Source organism: Meriones unguiculatus, chromosome 6 (genome assembly GCF_030254825.1).
Source record: "Meriones unguiculatus strain TT.TT164.6M chromosome 6, Bangor_MerUng_6.1, whole genome shotgun sequence".
Lineage (NCBI taxonomy): Eukaryota > Metazoa > Chordata > Mammalia > Rodentia > Muridae > Meriones > Meriones unguiculatus.
In genome coordinates this window covers 34,175,443-34,200,884 of record NC_083354.1, presented here as the reverse complement: position 1 = coordinate 34,200,884, position 25,442 = coordinate 34,175,443, and the positions used below count along the sequence as shown (strand labels likewise).

Here is a 25,442-nt window from a genome sequence, read left to right as displayed (position 1 = left end):
CAGGTGTGGGACAGCAGCGTGCTGGACAGGAGTGGGGTGCATGCTTCCCAGCTCCTTCCTTAGCCTCCCAGCCAGCACTGCTGGCTGTAAATCTTGTTTAGTTATTTAATGTGATTTTAATTATTAATCATGTTTAATTATTAAATGAGAGCCTCATTTAATAGTTGCACATTTTCTAGTAACTACAGTTTTAGAAAGGGGAGCTGTATTTTAATAATATGTCAACTGGCTTAACCTGATTAAAACTTGAGTGCTTCTACGTTAAGTCAGCATGATGGGTAGACTCCAGGCTTTGAGGACTCAGAGAAAAACTGTTTTGTCCTTCTTTCCACCTCTTTCCTTCCCTCTTTCCCTTCTGAGGAGTTGCTGTCGCACTGACTGTAGAGTACTGCCCTTCCCTGTCATTTAGGCTTATTTTGTGCTGTATTAATAGCAAATCTAAGCACAGCGTTTCATTTCCCCTTCCCTATCTCAGCTAAGTTTTTTGTTTTGTTGGTTTGCTTTGGTTTTTTTTTTTGAGACATGGTCACATGTAGCTCAGGCTGGCCTTGAACTTACTGTATAGCTGCAAATGGTTTTGAACTTTCGATCATCCAGCTTCTACCTTCCAAGTGCCAGGATTGCTGGCTGCTGTTTAGATAACATTCTCATCTTCCACATTTGAAGAAATGAAAAACTTGTTTTTGATTGGCATGTCCTTAAGCTCCTCACACTAGTGCCCCCCTGTAGATGGGGCAGGAGGTCCGCGTACATCCCGGCGTGTTGTCAACATAAGCTACACGCTTCCCAGCTCATGTCCCTCTTCTCTGCACTGCTGCTACTGCTGGATACTGTCGTCCCTATCCAGTCCGCTGCTGGACTTGTTGCTGGTCTCCTTGCTGCTGTGCTTCCTCCCTCCCCGATAGATCTGTCTGTCAGTATCGTCTTCTGTCTGAAGAGAGCGATGCTGCAGCCTCCCATGGAGTCTGCTAAACTTGGGTTGAGCCTGCTGCTCCCTGGCTTTCCCTCTGCTCGCCTTGTGAGTCTTCATTTGTTACTACTTCTCTGCGACCATGTGCGGCTGTGGTGGTTTGAGAATGGCCCCATAGGCACCTGTGTTTGGCTGTCTGGCCCCTGCTGGTGGAGGTTTGAGTAGGGTCAGGTGTGGTGGTGTTGGAGGAAGCGTGTCCCTGGGAGGAGCTTTGAGGCTTCAAAAGTTCACGCCAGGCCCAGTCGCTGATCTCGGCCTGCCGCCTGCAGGCCAGGGTGTGACTCTCGGCTGCTGTCCAGTGCCACACATGTTACCATGCTCCCACCATGCTGATGGCAGCCTAACCCTAACTAGACCTGAGTAAGTGCTTGTGAGAATTGCCGTGGTCACAGCAATAGACAGTGAGCGCCTGAGACAGCGGTGCCGGTGTCAGGCGTTTCCCTCAGTTGCTCTGCACCTTACCTCTGTGGTACGATCCCTCACTGAGCCTGGGACGCTCATGGTGGACTGACCCTCAGCATCTTCTCACTGAGCCTGGAACGCTCATGGTGGGCTGACCCTCAGCATCTTCTCACTGAGCCTGGGACGCTCATGGTGGGCTGACCCTCAGGATCTTCTCACTGAGCCTGGGACGCTCATGGTGGGCTGACCCTCAGCATCTTCTCACTGAGCCTGGGACGCTCATGGTGGGCTGACCCTCAGCATCTTCTCACTGAGCCTGGGACGCTCATGGTGGGCTGACCCTCAGCATCTTCTCACTGAGCCTGGGACGCTCATGGTGGGCTGACCCTCAGCATCTTCTCACTGAGCCTGGAACGCTCATGGTGGGCTGACCCTCCCACAGCATCTTCTCACTGAGCCTGGAACGCTCATGGTGGGCTGACCCTCAGGATCTTCTCACTGAGCCTGGGACGCTCATGGTGGGCTGACCCTCAGCATCTTCTCACTGAGCCTGGGACGCTCATGGTGGGCTGACCCTCAGCATCTTCTCACTGAGCCTGGGACGCTCATGGTGGGCTGACCCTCAGCATCTTCTCACTGAGCCTGGGACGCTCATGGTGGGCTGACCCTCCCACAGCATCTTCCGAGTACTACTCGGGCTGTAGCCCTGTGCCAGCAAACCTGGCTTTTTAATGGGGTGCTGGGAGGCTGAACCTGAATCCTTCTGATTGTGTAGCCGGTGCTTCGCCTGCTGAGTCAGTTCAGCATCCTGACCTCTCTGCGCTGCATCTTTACATTTTAAATGTAAGCTTTATTTAGAAAAAACTTGAATCAAATGTATGCACATATATATTCCAGAATGTTGTATAATGAAAATCACTTTCATTCTTGTTTGTTTTGTTTTTTTTTTTTTTTTTTTAAGGAACAGACCCAAGAAAACTAGAATTCTCCATTCCTCCCTCTTACCTTCTTCCATTTCTTTTTCTTTTTTCTTTTTTGATGAACGAGGGGCTTATGTAGGACCTGGTACCTTGTTGGCAGGAGCACTACGACTGAGTTGTCTCCCAGCTCCAGAACTATTTTTTAAGTTAGAGATAATTCATCAGGGATTTTTCTCTAATTCTTAGAAGGCTTGCCTTAGCTTGGTTGGTTGTCTGCAGCTGTCAAAGGAAGTGTCAGACATCACTGAATGTCAGAATGTGCCTGAGTGAGTAGCTGTGGAATCTGGGTAGCTACAGGGGCCACATGGTCGACTCAAAGCAGCAAAGGCCATGGACAGTAATACCTCAATTCCAGGTTGATGGTGTTGGAGGCAGGGCTAGGTCAGTGTGCCTTCTCAGGAGACCTCTGACCTCTGGCCACCACAGAGCAGGGCTGTGCTGCTCAGGAAATGTTCTTGAGAAGAGTCAGACTTCTCAGGTCTCAGGTGTCTGTGGCTCATCATGTTGTCTGTGCCTAACTGTCTGTCTTTGAGAATGCTGTTTCCCAAGCTCCCGAAAGTCAGCGCCTGTGAAATGGCACCTGGATGTGGTTTGCTGTTAGCTCACTCTGCACACACTCTTCTTCATCACTCAAGTGAGATCAGTATTTCAGCTCTGACTATTCTTTAGCGCACAGGTGTTGCTTGATTTATGATTGAGGGGAGATCTCAGTGCTCTTGACACAAAGGCCTTGTGTGTCAGACTTCTAAGAAGGACTATGGGGACAGAATCACCTAAGAGCTATTCTAGTTCAGCCTTATTTATTTGGTTTGTTTTTGCAAAGTGTTGGGAAAATGAAGAAATTCCAAGGATCACCAACACATTAGGCAGACTAGTTGTGTTATGTCACTCAAGACCTGCTGACGTGATGTGGGCATGGGTGGGTATGAAACAGGCAGTGTTAGTAGACAAAGTTCAAAGACCAACTCGTGAGGTACCCAGTACACCCAAAGTTGGTGAAGAAAATGAAAACAAGTCATCCCACAGCTTCTGTGATCAGTCAGTTGCCACCTGTGTGAAAGGACTGCTTCATTTCCTGAATATCGTTAGAAACCCCACTATAGATGCACCCAAATCGTAAACCATATGACCTGTAACATCACAGGATTCCTCATGCTTAAGATCTGGTAAACCAGTGTGAGGGGTTGAGGCACCTGATGCCATTGGTTGGGTATAGACAGAAGGGAGGAGTGTGAGTGGAGCTTTGGCATTCTAGGAAGAGTGAGCACCTCCGAGGCAGAACTCGGGTCAGGGAGGTGGCTGGGACAGCAGCAATAAGAAAAATGGTTCTGTGTGTCACAAATTGTTAACTACCTTGCTCCCTCTATGCATGGTTTTTTAATGTTATTGCCACATTGCTCTTCTCATTCTGAAGGCCCGTGAGGAAGAAATGACTGCAAAAGTAAATGACCTGCAGACTCAGCTTGAGGAGCTACAGAAGAAATACGAGCACAAGCAGGAGCAGGAGGAGAGCACAGAGGACGCTGTGAGGACTTTGATTTCTTGAAAATGCTGCCATCTCCACGGTTTGGCTCACCCATTGCTATACATTCATTTCATTGTACCCCAAGGAACGCTTTGAGAACTGGCGTTCCCTTTTCAGCCAGTGCAACTAACGCCCGAAGAGGGTAGCCAGATGTTCAGATATCCTGTTCAGTGTTCTAGTGGGACTTAGATCCAGGCTCCCATGTTCAAAGCCTACACTTGCCTTTCTCCTGGTGCTTCTGGGCTTTCCACAGATAGTGTACCAGAGCAAGCGTAAACTTTACACCCTTGGGGGAGTGCCAGAATTGTCCACAGCAAATGGGACATACTGAGATTTTTGTGTTTTGTGCTAAAAAAATTGTTTTAGACATGTTTGCTTTTTTACTTTTTTCTTTTATTATTCTTTGACAGTTGTATTCACGCATAGAATATATTTTTGTCACACACACCCCTCGCCATCCTCTTAGTTCTTCCTACTCCCACAAGTCCTCTCTTTTCCTCCCAGAAAGTCCCTCTCCCACTTCATGTCATTTTGTTTTGTGACCCCCAGTTTTATCCTGGGCCACCCACATGAGTGGTTACAGCACTGAAGACAGTTACTCCCCAACCCCACAGCATTCAACTGCCCATAGTTTTCTGGTCATACTTAATATGTATTCTGCTTTATAGTGTATCCTTAGCTGTGCCACGTGAACATGATGGTCTTCAATCTTTCCATTTGCAGATAGAGTGACATAAATGATGTGAACAAGCTGGCGCTGTGGCTTTGGCATTTCTTAAATATCCCAGTCTTGAAGTAAAATTGATGCTATGAGAGATAAAGCACACATGCTCCATGGCTGCTTGTCCTGCTGTGCAGCTCAGCAGTTACCCACAAAGCGTGTGGGCCCAGTGTGAGAAGCCTGACCCAGGGACATTTCTTTCAGAAAGTACTCCTTTCTCTAGAGCAGTCTTTTTCATAGAACTGGTCAGGAGGCTCTTGGGAAAATAGACACAGTCTGTGGCCCCATCTTTGAGAAGATTGGTTACAGATTATTCATCACTGATAGCAGCAGTTTTCTAAACCGCTCGAATCTCCAACAGTGGTGATGAAGCCTTTGTAAAAGGCATTGCTGTGCAGCGCTCCTCACTAGCTGTCTGTGCGCACTGAGAGAGTGGAAAGGACCCTTTCTCTATAAAGACAATCACGAGTGCAGTTCTGTCTGTGGAGTGTGTGGTCGTGGCTGTGGGTACCTTTGCTGTTAGTTACTGCTTGTATGAAAATGGATTTTAATACCATGAGCTTCCCTAGCGTCAGGGTATTGATGTTGCGTGCTGACTACCAAAAGGCTCACACATTGTAAAGCTGATGGCGATGCTCTGAGTTCTTCCCCTTGTCCAAGGGAAAGAAGAAAATAATAGCTGTAAGCAGAATTGTTCCTTTTAGTCTCTTGATTCTCCTTGAGCATATTTCAGTGCTTGTAAATATTTTGATTTTGGTTTTTCTTGAGATGGTAGTACTGGCATGTTTCCCAGGCTAGCTTGAACCTTGTGCTCAAGTAGGCTTCCCAGCTCAGCCTCCCAAATCACTGACATCGTAGTGTTCCTTCTAGATTCTGGATGGTCTAGAGTCACATGTACCTGTGCTGAGTTCTATGGGGAACAGTTTGTATTCAGAGCCCAGCATGAGCCTCAGAGATTGTGCTCAGAAATCTCCTAAAGGCCTTTGAAAGATCAGACATGTTTACTCGTGAAGTTAAGTGAGTGATACAGGAACATATTCTGTGTCCAGTGACACTGAAGGACAAAAAAAAAAAACAAAAAAACACTTGTTCTGAGCTGTCTGTCTCCCTTTCTGACGTTGCAGCCCTTCAGGTCTTTCCTCTGTTTCCATGTGGACATTTTATACAGCAAAAGCAGAACAGGTTAAAAATAAAGATTGCTTTTTTTCAGACTAACTCACTCTCTTAAGATGGTAAAGCTGGCTTCTTTGTTTCATTGTTTCCTCTACTGGGGTTTTATTGTTTACATTCTTTTTCTTTTCCCTCTCTAGGTAACAATTATGGAGCTACAGGTAAGACTAGTTTGTCACTGAAATTTCCTGAAGCTGGTGTTCATTAGGAACATGCCTCCACCTCCACCCTCCATTTTAACAAGTTAAAACATAAAGATGCTGTTTCTACAAAAGAAGTTTTTTGCAAGCAGTACAGAAACATGTCCAGGCGTTGATGAGACACACCCATTTCAGTCTGGCTTTTGTTCTTTCAGACACAGCTAGCCCAGAAGACCACTCTGATCAGTGATTCCAAGCTGAAGGAGCAGGAGTTGAGAGAGCAGGTACAGGGAAGCGCTCTGTTGGTGTAGACTTGGGTCGCGGGCAATAAGGGAACAACTAAGTTGATAATGATTTAATAGTTGCTTTGAAATAGTAATTCTAGATCCAGAAGAAATACTTGAGGCAACCCTTACATCTATGATTGCATATATTTATACTAAAACATTGGGTTTTTAAAGATTATTTTGCTTCATTTGTAAGGGTTTTTGCCTGCATGAGTGTATCTGTGTACAGTGGGCATGCCTGTTGCCATGGATCCCTGAAACAAGTTACAGTTGTGAGTTGACATGTGGGCGCTAGGAATTGAACCTGGGTCCTCAAGTTCCCAACCTCTGGGCCATTTCTTCAGCCCTAAACCAAAATTTGTGTTCTATTACTACTTCTGGAGTTTAACATTTTGAATAATGTTTTGTGTTTATATCATCGTAATAATTTATATTCTAAAAAAGGAGTTATTTTTCTGGTTTGTCAAAGGAAAAATATGAAAATCGCTCCTTAATGCTTTTTCCCAATGGTCGAATTAATGGTATATGATTTATTCATGGTGTCCATAGACAGTGTCTGTCATTGAGCCAGTGCTCTCCAGGGACACAGCACAAGCACATGCCAGTGGGTGCTTATGGCCATGATACTTAGTGACATCTGTCCCCAAACTGTGGAGGGCTGGCTTGTGTCACCAGGCTACACTATGAGACTAAATCTCCCAGCTTTTTCCATTTTTCTTAAAGTAGACATAACCAAGTCCTGAAAACTGCTGACACTGGGACATTAAGTTACTCTACATTGTGTGTGCTTGAACTGTTTTGTACTTTTTAAGTTCCTAAAGACAGTCCCTGAGTTATAGTGTTCCTGCTTTCTCAGCAATAAGCCCCACTTATATTGAGAAGCTTGTGCTTTAACAGCCCTTCCTTGAGTGTTTCTAAGTCTTCAAGATTGTCACAGCATAGTGAGTTTTGTATTGGTCAGTTTTACTGTAGAACATAAACATCGTTTTCATCATTCTACACTAAATGCTTCATGCTTCTTCCTTGTTCCCATCTCCCTTTGACTCTGGCAATCACTCCTCTGCTCTCTGTTTCTGTGGATGTGCGTACTGTAGGCATTTCATTCGTGGCATCACACAGTCCACAACCTGTAATGTTATGTTATGTTAGCTTAAGTTATCTCTGTACATCCTGTTGTCTGTTAGTACTTCATTCCTTCACCGTGTGGGTGAGGAATGAGGCATGTGAGACAAGGTAAGAGCTGAGGTAAGGGGCTTGTGCTGCTGCAGCCAGGTGCTTCCTTCTGTGAGCAGTATGTGAATCTTAGCCAGTGGCATAGACCCAGCACCGTGTGTAGCCACTCTAGTGTGTACGCATTTGGGTTGTTTCCACCTTTGGCCTATAGCAAGCAGCACTGTTAGGAACATTTGTGTAGTGTCTTTGTTTTGTCTTTGGAGACAGGCTGTCTGTGTAGTCTTGGCTGTCCTGGAGCTCACTAGAGACCCGGCTGGCACAGCCTGAGTGCTGGCACTGCAGGGACATGCCGCAGTGCCTGACCCTGTGGCCCCGCTCTGTTTGGACACTCACAGTTCTTCTAAGCATGTGCACAGGAAGGAGTGCAGTTGCTTTCTGTGCTGAAACTTGCTGAGAAATGGGACACTGTTTCAGAGCCACTGCTCCATGCTGGACCACATCACTCCACTTCTCACATCCTTACTTACGAAGTAGTATTTCACTGTGGTGTTAGGTTACATTTTTGTAATGATATGAGCCCTTTTTTCATCAGCTTGTTGGCCCTTTGTTTCTCTTCTTTGGAGTTATGTTGCATTTAATGATTGTTTTGGGTGTCTGTTTTCTTTTTATTGTTGGATGTAAGGACTTATTATGTATTCTGTACACAAATTCCTTATCAGATAGTGATTTGCAAATATTTTCTCCTGTTTTGTAATTTGTCTTCACATTTTGATACAATCTTTTGATACATGAAAGTTTTTGATTTTAATAAAATTCAGTTTATTTTTTTTTCTTTTCGTTGACTATGTTTTTAGTTTTTATCAAAGCAACTGTATTTCTTTTGATTTTATCTGCATATGCTTTTCAGCACTAAGAAGAACACAGTAGCTATCGGTATTCTTTTCCTTACATGTGATTTCATATTAATTTTATGATATGGTTTCAATGTTATTTTTAGGTCCATAACTTAGAAGACCGTTTAAGAAGATACGAGAAGAGCGTGTGCGCAGCACCCGTGGGGACCCCTTACAGAGGTGAGCTGACGGGGCCGCCGCTGTGCGCAGCACCCGTGGGGACCCCTTACAGAGGTGAGCTGACGGGGCCGCCGCTGTGCGCAGCGCTTGCTGCCAGCTTTCCAATGGCTTTGTTGGTTTTTGTTTGCTAATCACATTCTCCTCATATTTTCATTTTGTATCATTTTGAGGATTTGGCAAGTACAAATTATGTATCCTTACTGCAACATGATGCTTTTAAAATACATATGCTCTGTGGAGCCCACAAGTTGAGCTCGTTGGTACATACCACCACGTGTCTCATTACTCTTCTGTGAGGAGACGCCATGCCCAGGCAGCTTGCAAAATAAAGCATTTTATTGGGAACTTGCTTCCAGTTTCAAAGGGTTAGAGCCCCTGATTATCATGTCTGGGAACATGGAAGCAGGCAGGCATGTAGGCATAGATAGCTGTGAGAAAGTAGCTGAGAACGTAGATCTTGATCCACAGGCAGCAGGCAGAAAGACACTGGGCTTGCTGTGGATTCTGAAATTTCAAAGTCTAGTCCCCGGTTACACTCCACCTCCAACAAGTCACCCCTCCTACTTCTTCCCAAATCAGTTCCACCAACTAGGGACCCAAATGTCCCAAACATTCAAATATGTGAGTCTGTGCAGGTCATTCTCATTCAGCCAAGCATGTGGCAGGAACAATTGAACTCAGTCTTGCTGATTTTCAGTAACATAATAAATACATCATTATCTCCAGTACCATAGCTGTCCTGAAGGTATTTCTACTGTGTTGTCCCCTTTGAACAACAAACACCTCCACTCCACCTGATCTCCCATCTCATGGCAACTACCATCTTGTTCTGTTCCTTGATCCAGCTTGTGCAGATTTCATGTGTGCATCAGATCCTATAATACTTTTTATTCTGTGCCTGGCTTGCTTTGTTTCGTGAAGTGGCTTTTAGCCTCGTGTCTCCCGTAACACTAAGTTCAAACGCCAAACATTGTTTCACACACTGCATATGTTGGCACATTTAAGTGGTGAAAAGAACCCAGGAAGTCTGATGGATCGCACGCTGATCTCATCTCCGTGCTGCTGCTTTAAAGAGTAAGCTTTGAATGACCACGCTCCTGTGGGAGAAATAACGCATGACCTCTTCATTTAACCCCCATGTGTGCTTCTGTGTAATAGATTTAGCGCCTTCATGGTGCCGGAAACAGCCGAAACTGTGTTGCTCTGTGCTCTTACTTAACATCTGTCTATGGCATTTCTGGCAACATCTCATTTAGATTTGCCAGGTCGGGAATTTACATGATCCATTTCTTTCTTTTGTTTAATGTAAGTTTGAGGCACTCAGGTTGTGTATTTTATTTTCACTGGTTTGGTACCTACTTGTACCTGTCTCCTGTAGTCTACATGTGAAAGATTTTTCTGTAGAATATAGAACTAAGAATAGAATTGACATGTCACAAGATGTGCGAATAATATTACACTAGGTACACCCGAATGTTTCTGTATTTATTCCACTAACGTCCACTTCCCTTGGCACCACCGTGGCCTCTCTCCTACCATGTGTATCATGGCCCTTCAGTGCTAAGCTGATTAATATTTGATATAATATTATCAGGATTTTAATTTTATTCCTGTTCTTAGTAATGGGTTGAACACCACCTGGTCATATTATCTGCCCCTCATTAGTTCTAGCGGTATGCACTTCTTCTCTTGTAGAGTGCCTTATGTTTTTCCATGTCTTATATAGGTTGTCATTTTATTTTTTATAAGACTTTAAATATCCTGCTTATTTGCCTTATTTTGTTTTTATTAGCTCATTAATTATTACAAATTAATGAGCTTTCAGGACATTTCCATGTATGCAATTTCCATGTATACAATTATCATATCCACTGGCATAACTACTCTTTCTTATCTCCTCTGTTTTCTCCCTTCATGTACTTAATAGTCTGCTTGAGCCCCCAGGTAGCTTGGATTTGTACCACTGGGCCCAGTTCACATAAAAGTATTTGGAAATCACTGTGATGCTGGTACTTTACACACTTAAAGGTTTCTTAGTCATTTTGTGTTTCAAAACATTTTGGAAAATAATTTAAACTAAGTACTTTAATATTGGAATGCTTAAAAAGAAACTAACAATGTCTAAGATACTAAATCCCTGATAAAATAAAAATGGTACTGTTAGTCACTGTGGAATTTCTGAAGTCATCCACACGTTGGTTAGTAGAGAAGTACCAAAGTCCCAGCGCTTTCATGCTGGCCGTCGGATCCTGTGGGCGAAGCATGTGGGAAACAAGTTTTCTCACAGTTGATAGTTTTGCTTCTCCATAGTGGTTGGGATGTTCGTGGTACGAGCACGTGTGCAGCCCAGCAGCTGACAGGAAACAGCGCTTCTTTCTGTTTCCTCGTGTGTCTGTTTTCTGAGTGTAAGTTCCTTGGGTTTCCCTGTGTAATTTGATTTTATGTTTTTTGACAGGTGGCAATTTGTACCACACTGAGGTCTCACTCTTTGGAGAACCTACGGAGTTTGAATATTTGCGGAAAGTGCTGTTTGAATATATGATGGGTCGTGAGACCAAGGTACTACAGATCTTGCCTGGTGACTTGGTGTGGGGCTCCTTGTAACACACACATTGATATCTGCACACCATTAGATCGTACGAGCAGACAGTGTTCACAGAAGTGAACCAACTGATGGCCTTGCTCAACTTACTAAATTCTAACCTTAAAAATGCTATTGGATGTTACTAAATACTACTTCAATGAAAATTTCCTAAACAAGAAGTTGTTTAAAAAAAAAAAAATGAAGTATGTGGCTTTGTGTGTATGTGTGTGTGTGACTTCAGATCTTAAAAGTAGAAGAAGCGATTGCATTTTGTAGAAGGCTTTAGGAGCCTGTGGATAGCACTGTGTCTCACCATGTTATCGCTGTGACAGTGGCTGCCCAGGAACATACAGAGAGAACTGAGTCTGTTACAGTCGTTTCTGCAGGTGTTTAGGTTGTTACACTGTGTAAGTCGGAGCGGTTAGTCAATTTGTTTTCCAGAGTGTAGCTCCTACATACAGCCTTGATAAACAGTCTTGCCTTATTTGTGTCTTCTGGAATTCAATTGTGTTTGTTGTTCATTTTAAACTTTAAGTTAGACATTTAGTAAATATATCTTGAATGGAATTGCATGTAGTTATGGAGTTTCACGAGATTTTTATCAATAAATCTTTGTTGTAACCAGTTTCTGTTTTTGACACTTGTAGACTCTTGATGGGATTTATGTTGTCTGTGTAGTGACTGAGAGTGCGATGTAAGCTTTGTGTCCTTGGGAACAGTCAGTATGTACTGTGGCTATGTGCTGGGTCAGAGAGATGCTAGGCCAGGTCAGACAATGATTTGGAAAATGTTTAGAAAACCAAAAAGAGCGAGGGCAGATACGAACTTTAAGATAGTAATAACAGCTTCATAAGATGCAGAGAAGCACCAGGAGCCAGAGGTCATTTGATTTCTTAGATTCATAGAAATTATGTTTTACTTACATCATACAGGTTTAGGGAGTATTTTTTGTTCCTTGTTTTTGGTTTTGGAGTCTTGAGGCCACCTTGTGTGGCGACCTTGGCCTCCCATGGGATTTCAGTCACACATAGCACGTCTGGCCGCCACATCCTTTCAGATAAACAGTATGTTAATGTAGCGTGATCTTGAGCATGGCTCACAGAGAGCCTGTACTAGTCCACAGTGGTCCAGCGTCTGTTTCCCTTGAGGACTTTCACTAGCTCTTCTCTTGTGAGGCAGAGCTGATGAACGACTGTCTCTTCCCACTGCGTTCTTACTCGGACTCAGGTGGTAGCCTGGATGCGCAGCCTGGTGGGTGTTAGCACTTCCTGCTGTGCCTGTGCAGCAGCTAGAAGAAGCTGAGCCTTGAGTCTCCTCTCAGGACTGCTCACGCTTTGGACTCTGGTGTGGGGCAAGTGCCGTGGCTAATAGATTGTGGCCTTCCTGAGCCTGACATGCTGGCTGCCATCGCCTATTGCTCTTAGGAAGTGTAGTGCATGTGAGATGTGCTTTCCAGCTCTGAGCCTCTGGAAGAGAGACACAGCCCAAGCCAGTGTCACCTTGTCCTTTCTGAGCCTTCAGTTCACTTGAGGTCACTACTTGGAAGGCGGCTGAAAGTGCTGCTTCAGCAGTCTTAGAGGCATGGCTCTTCATCCACCTTTGTCTGCATTTGTTGTCATTTTCTGGCTGGTGATAATGAACAGTCTATGACTCTTCCATCACAGTTTACATGTAAATGTTGAAACTGGTATTTATTCACGTATTCCTTCATTCGTCTATTTTATTTTATTATTTTTGCGACAGGGTTTCTTTCTTTCTGTGTAGTGTTGGCTGTCCTGGATTCACTTTTAGACCAAGCTGGCCTCAGACTCACAAGAGTTCCGTCTGCCTCTGCCTTCCCAGGTGTTGGAATTAAAACTTGAATTTAATCTACTGTTCATTTATTGGACTGTCATGGTAGATAGTGCTGTGGAAGCTGATACCATTCCTGACTCTAGTGCTTAGTTCTTAGTTAGCCACACTGTGGAGCAGAATGCAGTCTAAGGACTCAAGGTAGATCCGGCTCTAAACAAGGAGAGGATTCGGTTTTGATTAGGTGCTGAGCATTCATGCAGGATAGGCAGAGCTCAGCAGAAGGCCCAAGAGAATGGTGTGTGAGTTTTTTAAGCCCTGTCTGGCCAGCTGAGCACTGTTTCTGTGGGTCTGAGTGTTCCCAGCTAGGACCAGTCTTGAAGGCTAGGTAATCTGAAATACTTTCAGAATTTTACCTCTGTGCATCACAGAGAAGGTAGCTCTGAAAATTTCCAACAAGAACAGAGCTGGTTTTAGACACATCTTTTGCCAGTTTGCTTTAACAAGGAGCTCACAGTGGAAAGCAGGTTATAGTTTAGAATGGCGCAGCCTGGGAGGCACGTGGTGATGTGGTAAGCGTCTGCGTCAGGCAGTCACCGTGTGCCGTCTTCCCTGCTTCCTGCACCTTGTGTTGCTGCAGCATTCTGTGTGAGGCAGGTGCGCAGGCAGCACTGCGTCCGGTACACACGGTCGTCCAGTGTGGGGCCGCTTCAGCCCTGCTTTCTCTTCATGGGCTTGGGCTCTACACTCCCTTGTTGGTATGAAATCCAGGCTGCCTTCCTTTTTGCGCGGTAAGCGTCACTGAAGAGGCATTCCCTGAGGAAGCACTAGCTGAAGAGCCTGCTCACAAGCCAGGTGGCTCATCTGAACCTCTCCTTCCCTCCCGGGGCCTGAGGATGTGGTGTGGAGAGTAGACAGCCCGGTGTGTGCAAGACCCTGGGCTTCTGGCTAGTGAAGACTTGTTGGCTGTCAGCTGTGGATTATGGGTTGCTGATGAGCTTACGGCTAGGTTTCCCACTTAGTGTTATCTGAGTGTGAACAGAAACTAGTCACAGTTCATGGCTGTCTTTATAAATATGCTTGCGCATTCACGTGTGTAGTTTCAGAATAAAGTGTACTACAGTAGCTTGTGTGATACTGAAATTAAAGAAAATTAAAGTTATATAGTTCCATATAACTGTGAGTCTTTAAATTTTAGATTTTTGGTGCCCGGCGGGGGTGTGGCTGAGATCTTTATAGTAGTACATAGGAAGTTTCCTCTGTGTTAACAGAAAGAGAATACTGAAATAGTGACTACGTATTTCTTTTTGCCAGTGCATATGCATATACAGGATCTCTACTCAAGTATAGCGCATGAGTTTGTGTTCTGTCTACTTATTATTAAGTGAGATGTTGTCAATGCCTTTGGAATCCTGCAGTGTGGTTCTTTTAAATGGCATTGTAGGTTTTGTGTTTTTTTTTTAGATTTTTTTTTTTAGGCATTTTATATATTTTTTTAAAACCATTAAAATGACAAAGATATCTGAAACTAAAGTCATTGTTTGTGACGTTTGCAGCTAAAAACAGTCTCAGTTGATCTGTTAAATTATTAGAATTATATACTGTGTTGCCCTGGCTTTCTACAGGTAACAGGAATTTTAAAATGTTAAGTTTCTTTGCTTTTTGTTAATAATTAAATTTTTTTTCTAGTGATCTAAAGTTCTGAAATTTTGGTTTGATAAATTGTCCTGATTTTTTTCCTGCAACTTTCCCCAGAGCCCCACTGCTGCCACCATACACACAGGCCTACACACAGAGTACATGTAGCCATGCGCACTGGTCCCCTTTTCTGGGATGCTCTACGTGCACTGTAGGACTCCCCAGGAGAGTGTACCACCTGACCTGAGATGTAAGCACCAGCTCGTTATCCTTCTTGTCTCATGAGTGACCTCTTCTTTCCTCTCTGTCTTCCTCACAACATCTCATCTTGACACACAATAGGGAGTTTCAGCCTTTGAGGAGAATTTTCCAGGAGCTTATGGGTGCCAGTCTGACTTACGGTATATTTATTCTGATCCACACAGTTTATGATCTTGTTTTGCAAACCTCCATGTGTAATGTTTTGATTCATCATGTGTTCTGCCAAACAAAACATTTGTGTCTCTTTACTATGTAATTTCTATTAGGCCAATGTGCTGCGTGTCTTGAACCCTAACTACTCAGCATGTTCATGTCCATGCAATGGCCCATGGTTATGAGACATATGATGTGATTCAGTTAGAGCCAAACCCGGGGCCTTTTAACCCCTGTTATTTAGAGCATATGTTTTGGCAATCACTGTAAGTTACTGCAAATATAAAGCTTTTTCAGATGAATTCATAATGAAGTTTCGTCTTAATAAGACAAAAAAAAAAACAAAAAAAAAAACAAGAGCTAGATCTTTATACAGCTTCATGCTATTGGAAATGCATCAAACACAGACCTTGTAAGGACCCTCTTAAATTGAAAGGCTGGTGCTGGCTGTTGCTTCCTTGACTGACACCTTCACATCATACTTCTTTGTTCGTGGCTTCCATTGAGAGCACTAAAGACCCCTCCAGCCAAACATGTCTAATGGTGTGAGTCTTCACTGCCTTGTGGTCTGCTCATCATCTCTTTCCTGTTGCTCCTAGACCATGGCGAAAGTGATAACCACTGTCCTGAAATTCCCTGATGATCAGGCCCAGAAAATTTTGGAAAGAGAAGATGCTCGGCTGATGGTAAGTTCTAGAAGCAAGCTCTAGAAAGTCAGCTTTCTTAAGTTAATACTCTGCCTCACGTAGAGCCTTTCTCTGTGCTTCTAAAAGAAATTGAAGTTTTTCAGTGTCTTGTACTACAGCTTAAAAGGCGAACGGGCGTTAAAGTTTAACCTAGGGCAGATTTGATGGGCCTCTCAAGGGAGAGGGTGGCCTTTCTGAGTAGCGGGCGCAGTTGACACATGTGTGACGTGGAGTTCCAGAGCCTGAGCCTCCTCCCATCGGAGGGTGGGAGGACAGAGAAGACGTCTGTCCTGTTGCTTCACGGAGCGCAGTTTCTAAACAGCTTGGTATTCCCTCTTATGTTGTGAAGTATTTTCTTTTGCATTGATTCTCAAGAATTTAATCATTTTGGGGGCCCAATAAGGTGGCTTAACAGATAAAGGCAGATACTGAGCAATACCAAAACCAAAACCAAAACTCTTTAAGAAAGACCAAAAAATATTTAAGCATATCTGAAGGAAAATCACTGGAAAACATTAGGTCCTTTATCCTTGAAAAAGCAGCATTCATTCTAGAAAGAGATAAAGGGAGTACTGGTTTTTAATTTAATCCTTCTTTGGCCATGAGGCTGACCTGCCCAGACTTTAAACAGAGTCTCATGTGTGCTGATCCTTTGCTTGCTAAATAAATTTAGTCTGCAGCTACTTATTCCTGTAGTTGTTAATAGAGAATTTAGGAAATTTGAAGCTATGAAGGACATGGAATCTTTACTTTTAGGGCTAAGTGATAACTTCCATTTAATCATATGTGAATAAAAGATAGGCCTGTAAATCATTCAAATGATAAAAGTAGATTTATAGGAAATATAAAGGAATTTATGGGCACGAAATAGGAGAAATGTACTTTGAAAATTAGTCAAATTGATTGACCTTCTTTTTGTCAGTCTAAAGAGATTCTTGGTATTTGTAGAGTGACTTAAGATCATTTCCTGTATCTTTAAGAGAATTTCATCAATAAGGCCTATTGTAATTGGCTGAAATTGGAATCGAGATTGCTTCGTTATAGAGAGGCCTTCTTAAGTTTCCCTGAAAGCATATTTTCTCATTCAAGTGCTACAGACCCTAAAGACATAAGTCCACATGTCTGTTCCCCTAGAGACAGCACTGCCACTGTCTTTCCTTCTCTTGGTCTGGGAGCCTTTGCTTTCCTTCCTCACTCACTCGCCCGCTGTGCTCGGCTTTCACACTCATCCTCCGTGTTGTCTGCTTGTTGCTTCGCTTTGTGTGCTGGAGTCTCCAACCTAGGGCCTCGTGCGCGCTGGAGCCCTGCTCCTCCGAGCTGCATCTTCAGCTTTGTTTAGTGTTCTGCACTGGTTGTTGGCCCAGAGCATTCTGTATTGTTGGTCTCTTGCATTTCCATTTCAGTAGAATTTTGTAAATCTCTCTGAAGTTAATAAATCATCAGGATTTTATAGCATTTTAGGTAGAGAAATCTTCCATTCCACCATGAGGTTTATTGGTCCCTGGCATATAGTAAGATGCATGCCAGGTGGATTTGGAGAACAAATGCAAATACGAATGATACATAATGAAAAATGATGCATGTGTAACTGTGCATTGGGAATGTGGTTCTGATTGACATTGTTAGAGTCAGACACTATCAGATCACTTTTTAAAGTGCTGCAAACAATTGAGAAAAATTACTTATACTGTTTGCCCCATGTCAAAGTCATCCCTGTTACTAGTGCAGCGAGCTTGGGAACATGCCTGCAATCTGGTTGAAGCGGAAGAATCTCAAATTCAAGGCTGTTGTGGGCTGCAGAGTGGAAGAGTCTCTCAAGATAAGACATGGACTAGTTCCATGGGTTTCTCTGTGTTCAATTCTCGAGGTGGTTTTTCATTCTTAAAAGCACAGACGCAGAATGTCCACGTCCAGTGTCTCACGTGCTTTAGATTTAGTACTGACCGTACCATGTTGTGTGCATCGAAAAACATTTTTCTAGTCTATGTCCTAATTTTGCTACTTTTTACTAACTTCATTTCATATATAGACTTCAGAGGCTTGTCACACCATCCAAAAATAGACTGAGCTTTGGTAAACAGCCTTTGTTGTCATACTGCCATGAAAGCAAGCCATGAAGCTAGTTAATGATGATGGATGATGGACACCTGAAATTAGGGCATGGGGGTTATTTAGGAAGTTTGCTACAGTAAAATGAATTGAGATTAAGTTCCTTTACATTGAAATTGCAACGTGGAACATCATTCCTGTAACTACCTTTGACATTCTGTTGAGTTATAAGAGAATTCTTCAGTGATACAGTTGATACTTTTTAGGAATGAGAATTCAATATACAGGTGTACTGTGTTTCAAGTTCATCAACTTCCAAAAATTCTTGGGTGTAAACTGAAATTATGTAAATCAAATTTTAATGTATACAGTAATAGAATTATGACAAAAATCACTTCATAATATACTCCCTCTGATTTACTTGGCAGTTAAATGCACCCTTAGCATGAAGTACATCTTTCAGCATTTAAACTTTTAAATGAAAATTGAAAGTAAAAATTTAGGATGAGGAAGTAGTTCATATTTTTTATGCTTTGCCTAATGACCCTAAATTTGAGAAGAACTTGAGTACTCTGTAATTCTGTCCACTTTGTATATACACTGTAACCTCTACACTGTTTGTCTGGAAACTAACCCATTAAGCTTTCCCTCTTGGCTTTGTAGTTCACCTCAGCTCGCAGCGGCATCTTCTGATACCGTCAGTCTGTGCTTAGTGAGCGTGTGGTGAGTGAGAGTCCGCGTATACTGCATGCCATTAACCATTGTGCTGGGATTATTTTATCCTTTTTAATGGACATGATTATGACATTGGGTTACGTAATTGTTTTTTTTTTTGATTCTGTTAAATAGACGGATATATAGACTTAACAGCCGCCAAGAATGGCCTTTGAAATTACTGCAGATTATGATAGAGAAATTAAAGATAACTTCTGGAGGGGAATGAGGAAATACAGTGGTGGGCTGTGTTTCACATTCAAGTGAAGAGAGGTGTAGTTCACATATCCAGGACCTCAGTTACTGCAGAGCCTGATTAGAGTGCTAGTTTGAAGGAAAAGAAAGAAAGAAAGAAAACTAATAAAGTTGATTAAAAATAAACACAGTTTTAATTGCATCCTAGGGTCACACAGCTCAGGGCAAGATAGCACATGTGTTCTGTAGGTGTCCCTAGGCAGCCTAGTTTAATTGGATCTGGCTGTTTCTGATAGACGTTTTATTACAGTGAAATGTAATTATGGAAAATGTTACCCACAGTTTACTGGTCCTCAACATTAAAGGATGTTCAGCCTCAGACAGTATTCATGTCATTAGCTTGATTGAACATTGTCTTAAACATTTAGGGTACACATGTACCTCAAAGTTGGCTGTAAATTTCACAAGTCACAAACAAGTTGAATCACAATGACTAACATCAAGTTATAACATCTGGTTGTACTTGATAATGATGGTCTATTTCAGCTTGAACACATGGAGCAGGTGTGTAAGGGCTGAGATGCATCTTTTTAAGAAACTTTTATGTGTCTGTTTGTCTCCATCTGAGTGCACCATAGAGGCCAGAAGAGGGTGTCAGCTCCCCTGGAATTAGAGTTACAGGTGATTGTGAGCTGCCATGTGGGTGCTGGGACCTGAACTCTGGTCTCTGTTAGCAGTGCTCTTCAGCAGTACACCATCTTTGCAGCGCTCTGTTTTTGTTTTCTGTTTGTTTTTGAGACAGAGTTTCTGTGTGTAGCCTCTGCTGTCCTGGACTCAATTTGTAGACCAGGCTGGCCTGGAACACAGAGATCCGCCTGCTTCTGCCTCCCTGAGTGCTGGGATTACAGGTTTGTGCCACTGCTCTGGACAGCGCTGTTTTTTAAGAATTTTTTTTTTTAACTGTCTGCGTTGATTTTTCTTTTGAGTTTTGTATTTTATTATTTAATTCGCTTGCATGGTTATTTAGAGCTGTCCCATTCCTGTCTTCGTTATGGTGGCTTGCAGTGTAGAACATGGTTTTATTAGTTTGCTTTAATAAGCTTATGAGCCCTGAATAGCAGCAAGACCTGTACCTGCCCATCAAGCCGCATCAGTGCTGTACCCGCTGAGACCATGCTGCAGAGGGCTGCTCTCCTTTGCACTGGGGTTTGTGTCTCAGCGATTCTGTTGACTGACTGACTGCTCATCCATTCAACTGCTAGTGTGAAACATGTCAGACCTAAGCTTTGCAAAAATAATTGCGTGCATGCCCAGCACTCTCCAGTTCTCAACATTGTGTAAAATTTTCTCCCTGTTCTCATTCTTGGTCTCTTTCCATATATTGCCCCATTTTGTAAAGTTTAGCATTTTCTCTCTGTTTGGCAGTTACATCATGCTTATAAACACTTGACAGTGCAGACGTAAGTGAATAAATGTGTCGTAAGGGGATTACCCTACACAGAATATTTATCACACACAATAAGTGTAATAGTCAGGTAATACTTAATATTATCTGATATTTTACATAATGTTCAAGTTTTCAGTTTTTGAATGGCTATTTCATGAATACTTAAGATCCCAGGCTCCACAAAGAACATACATTATACAAGCAGTCATGTGTCCTAAGGTCTCTTTTAAACTAGAGTTCTTGGTCTTCTTGCTTTCATAACAGTGATATTGTGCCACTTTGGTGAGTTGATTTTTGTTTCTTAGATGTGGTCAAGCTGAGGTTTCAAAATAATAATTGAAAAGGAATAATAACCTTACCTGAGGTTTTCCACCTGTCCTTTAAGTTCTTAGGGCCAGCATGATTGTTGAGCTGGCTTTGTAAATAAATACTCAGAATATTGAATATGAGTGGACAGTTTGTCTCTGTTACTTAACCTTACCTGGGAGTTTACTTCTAACATCTGAAGCCCTGTGCTCAAATCTGAGTACTAGCATTTAGCATTTTAATATAGGAAACTCTTAGAAGGAGTCCGAGTTTGTGTCTCATAGCATTTTTTAAGTTTTAATGAACTTTTGGTGAGGCTTTGCCTCTTACAGCACAATGCATTTGTCACTCTGCCATGCATGTCATGCCTTGAAGGATATAGGAAATCCACATACTGGGGACAGGGGCCCGCCTCCTTCCCTGCCTGAAGAGCTGTGTCTCTGTGGAAGGCTCCACACAGCACAGGCCTCAGGGCTCAACAGCACTGGCTTCATGGAGGCCCAGCTCAAAATCCACACCTAAATAATGTTTTCTGGGGGTTGCTACCAATTGGTTTAATGTATTCTAGCAGTAGTTTCTGTAAGATTCCAGTAGAAATCAGCATTTGAAATGTTTTTACCTTTTTACTGTCATCCCTAGAGTATTAATTTATTTTACCTTGGGGGGGGGGAAGAAATGTCACTAAAAGTTGGCTATAAAGGCTTCTTTGTTTTTCTTATTTCATGCTAATTTCCTTCTTTGTTTTTCAGTCATGGCTCCGAACTTCATCTTGAAGACATGGAGAGAGTGAGGCAGACAGCTGCTGCTTGGCAAACTGTCCATGTTTGCTGCTTTTGGAGAAAGGCGCTGTCCTTACAGGCCATTTGCGTGGCCTGAGACAGATCTTATCCTGGCCCACAGTTGCATTGCTTTTGAAGCAGATGTTCTTGGTGGAAAATGGTGATAGTTTTTTTTTTTTTTTCATTCGAGTTTTTTTTCTTGGGAAGTTTTATGTGGTTTAAAGGCTGTTCTGACTGGTCTGGCTTGGCCTGGTCACTCAGTGTCCCTTTCTTCTGTTCTTTTTCCTCTTTTTAAAGAACTGTCTGTCTTCCTTATTTATTTTAGGGTGATTTCTTTTTCTTCTTAAAGACTTGTGCAATACATTTTGAGGTGAAACTTAGTGGATTTTTTCTGATAAATTAGAGAATTTAAAATTGATTATTTTACAGATTGATTTTTTTTTTTTGAATATTTGCTAAAGCCTAATTCTTTAAGCTATGATAAGTCCCAAGTGGCAGCACCTCATGTTTACCTAGCTTTTGTACTTACATTATTTTTCGGAGAAAAATACTACTGTAAATTGTAAATAGTCAGTACATAATCCTATTGTATGCAGATCTGTGACTGTTGGCTATGTCACCTCAGAGGATCAGATACATAAAGTTTATTTCCTATATAATATTTTTTGTTGTGCTTCTTCTTACGTTGAAATCACTTCAAGATGGTTAAGCATCCACGTTTTAGTTCAAGTGGGGTGAATGTAGTGAGGGGCTGTCAGGAAAGCGAAATGCTGAACACTAAGAAAGATTTATGTATGTATGTTCAAAATTAATATGAGCAAGTGAGAAGGTTTTGGTTCTCCCCTGTGTGTTTTAGGAGAGCTTCTGCTTTGTGTGGGGGATGTCACTGATCCCTTCCTCCTTGTTTTTGTTTTTGTTTTTGTTTTTTTGAGACAGGGTTTCTCAGTGTAGCCTTGGCTGTCCTGGACTCACTTTATAGACCAGGCTGGCCACAAACTCAGAGATCTGCCTGCCTCTACCTCCCAGAGTGCTGAGTTCAAAGGCGTGCACCACCACACTCGGCTCTCACTGATTCTTCTTAAGTTTAATGAGAGAGAAGTTTGTGGACAGGAAGGTGTGAGGACTGCTCAGCAGGGCTCACACTCTTCATGTTCTGGAAACGGGGCTTGGACTCTCACGGATCTGAGAGACCCTCTGCCCGAGACTTAGCTGCAGTCATCAGCCAGCCTGCTGGCTTTGCTGGGGGATCTTGCACTGTTGTGAAGAATGCAAGCTCTGTGGAGAAAAAAGGGGCCAACCACACCCCTCAACCAACTTGCTCATTATTCTTTAGAGAGGAGACAGCACCCCCCACCACGTGACTTATTTAAATTGCCAAAACTGTGTCCTGCTGAGGGTTTCAGGCAGTAACTGACTCCTTACCTTTTATGTCTTCTCCGTGCATTCACACAGCTTCTTGTAATTTTTCCTTAACTCCTTCATGCAGATACCCAAGTGTAAAGGAGCAGGCGTCAGTTGTGAGCATATTTGGTCCTAGAGGTCGCGTGTTGCAGCCTTGTAATTCTGTTGCTGTAGTCAAAAGCAGCTGTAGATAATTCTTAAATGAGTGAACATCATGTGTTCCAATACAATTTTTTGTTTGTTTTTTTGTGTTTTTTTTTTTTTTTTGGTCTTTTTAGTTTTTCTGAGGCATGGATTCTCAGTGCTCTGCTGTCCTGGAACTCGTGCTATAGACCAGGCTGGTCTTGAACTCACAGAGATCCACCTGCTTCTGCCCCCCAAGTGCTGGGACTAAAGGTATGTGCCAACACACCCAGCCAAAACCTTATTAAGTATTTAACGTTAATATATGCACATCAATGTATTTGGATGCCATCCGCCTCCCCTTTCTCTCCCAGCTTCATGTGCTCTCCTTTAAAGTTATTAAATGTAATACCCACCGAATTAATTTAGTGCTGCCTGCATGCACCTAAGTGTGGGACCGTCTTCTGGAGCATGGGTAGTTGCCCAGGGTCCACATCCCTGAAGAAAACTGACTCCTTTCCCCTTAGCCACCAATGGCCAGTAGCTCCTCAGAAATGGAACTTTAGGAGCCCCTCCCGTCCATGCTGGGATCTTGGCTGGCTTGGTCTCGAGCAAGGCCTATGCTTGCAGCCCCAGATTTTGTGAGTTCATGTGTGCAACTGTGCTGTCATGCCCTGCAAGTACTGATCAGAATGTTATTTTCAAGGGGTCGGGAGACGTGTAGTATGGTGCCTCATAGTAGTATCTTCCTAATGTATGAATAGACAGAAGAAAGAATAGGCTGTGTGTGCTTGTGTGTGTGTGAGAGAGAGAGAGAAAGAGAGAGAGAGAGAGAGCGTGCATACATTCGTAAGTCTGTGCTGAAAGTCATTAAAACTTATTTAAAGCTGTCTTTAATTGTGTGGGATTGTATTCAAAGCTGCGTCGTTGTGTGGTTGTTTCTTGGCTGTTGAATGGGTTACACTTAGTATTTGCACTCAGCACACCACACTGAACTTCCTGTCCATAGCATGAAGACACTTGAGAAGACAATCCAAATCATTCTGCCCCAGCAGCCTTTGCTGTAACAAGTGGGTACACTTCAAGGCGCTTTGTGCCCTGTTTGTTTGGCACCGTGGCCCTGGTGTTCTAAGACTGATGTCTGAATGGACGTTCCAGTCCATTCCCTCCTGGGCCATCACTATCCAGTGTCTTCACCAAAATTTGAAGGGCTGAGAGCAACTTAACACTAAAGCACACACTGTGGTGGTGACCAGGAAGGGCTGAGGCTGACTTTACGCCGAAGCATGCACCATGGCGGTGACAAGGACAGCCGAATGCGGAGTAGCGTACCTTCCAGCCGGCGCCATGGGCTTCTGTGCCAGCTGTCCCCACCTAACTTAGAACATCTTTAGCTGGGCTTTCTTCTTTAGAAGTGTGCAGACTCAAGCACTTAGTGATGATATTTAATAAACTATAGGCATTTAAATTTTTAAAATTAATTTTTAGGTCAGCATGCAGAGTAATGGGTTTCATTGTGTGGGGGTGTTTTCAAAGATTAATGGGATAAGCAGCCTGAAGGCAGAACAGAGTCTCATCATTTTCCAGTTGATAGGGCTCAGGGGATAAGAGCACTTGCAACTTTTCCAGAGGATTGGTGTTTGGTTCCTTAGCTGCCTGTGACTCTAGCTCTGGGGGGAGCCGGCGCCCCCTTCTGGCCTCTGTTGGTACTGCACACCAAGTGTATATGTGCACACACCGTTACGTAAATAAAAATTGTCTTTAAAAGGTTTTTCAGTTGTTCACCTTTCTACAGGAGGAACACATCTGTTTGTCCTACTAGATGGAGCAGCTTCTGCCATTAAACAAGTAATGTTTAATGAGTTCCTTCTCTGTCCCCATTCTTCCACATCTGTATGTTAGGAGTGGACAAGACACATCATTTGTCCTCTTAAATTTGCCTGATGTAGATGGTATCTGATGTAACATCTGATGACGTCATGACATAATGCTTTCATGTTCTCTGTGGTACAGGTGAGTGGCCTTAACTGTGGGGATGACCAAAAAGGGAATGTATCTTTGGCCGCCGTCACACAGGCGGTCTACGCTGACACACTGTTGCCAGTCCTTCTTAACTGTGGGGATGACCAAAAAGGGAATGTATCTTTGGCCGCCGTCACACAGGCGGTCTACACTGACACACTGCTGCCAGTCCTTCTTAACTGTGGGGATGACCAAAAAGGGAATGTATCTTTGGCCGCCGTCACACAGGGTCTACGCTGACACACTGTTGCCAGTCCTTCTTAACTGTGGGGATGACCAAAAAGGGAATGTATCTTTGGCTGCCGTCACACAGGGTCTACACTGATACACTGTTGCCGGTCCTTCTCTCTGCTGTTTTGCATTTTGCCACCATGTACCTTGTGGTTGTCAACTGAACTATGGAGAATGGCCTAAAGGAGGGTGGGTGTTGTTTTTACCCTTCATGAGCCTATCAGCTCCATTTTCTCCCTCTGTCCAGCTTTTGTTTGCGGAATGATTTGTCAAAGCCAGCCTCACTGGTAACTTTCCCAGCATCCTTCTGGGCCTCTGGTATAGATCTACCAAAGACAGGCTATGGGGAAGCCGATCTTGGGCAACTCTGATGAGGCGGAGACTTTGCGTGTGCTGCACTCTTGGAATGCCAGGGATGGGGGGTATTGAGAATGGTTTGGAGCATTCCATCAGCTCTCCCACAATGCCTTTCAGGAATGCAGCTGACCCTTGCTGGGTCCCGTGACAGACACAGCTATCCAAGTTATCTATTGTCATTACTCGGAGTTCAGTAGCTCAGGAAATAAATACCCAGCTCCAGGTGGGTGGCTGTGGCTGGGTGGTTCTGCTCTGAGCAAGGTT

At 43.3% G+C, this 25,442-nt stretch overlaps 1 protein-coding gene across 13 annotated transcripts in view; it reads left to right on the top strand.

The window, feature by feature from the left end:
- The window catches only part of Golga4 (golgin A4), an 87,227-nt gene extending 65,522 nt beyond the window's left edge, over positions 1-21,705 (top strand). For 7 of the 13 annotated variants that reach the window (XM_021652221.2, XM_021652219.2, XM_021652218.2 and 4 more), the window contains 8 exons: positions 3,767-3,877; positions 5,909-5,929; positions 6,124-6,192; positions 8,366-8,495; positions 10,897-11,000; positions 15,468-15,554; positions 18,267-18,326; positions 21,015-21,705. In XM_021652221.2, the coding sequence (XP_021507896.1) occupies positions 3,767-3,877; positions 5,909-5,929; positions 6,124-6,192; positions 8,366-8,495; positions 10,897-11,000; positions 15,468-15,554; positions 18,267-18,296 (552 nt within the window). In that variant the 3' untranslated portion in view covers positions 18,297-18,326; positions 21,015-21,705. The remainder of the gene's footprint in view (positions 1-3,766; positions 3,878-5,908; positions 5,930-6,123; positions 6,193-8,365; positions 8,496-10,896; positions 11,001-15,467; positions 15,555-18,266; positions 18,327-21,014) is intronic. The other 6 variants (XM_021652220.2, XM_060385078.1, XM_021652217.2 and 3 more) reach the window with 3 other exon arrangements.
- The last annotated feature ends 3,737 nt before the right edge of the window (positions 21,706-25,442 follow it).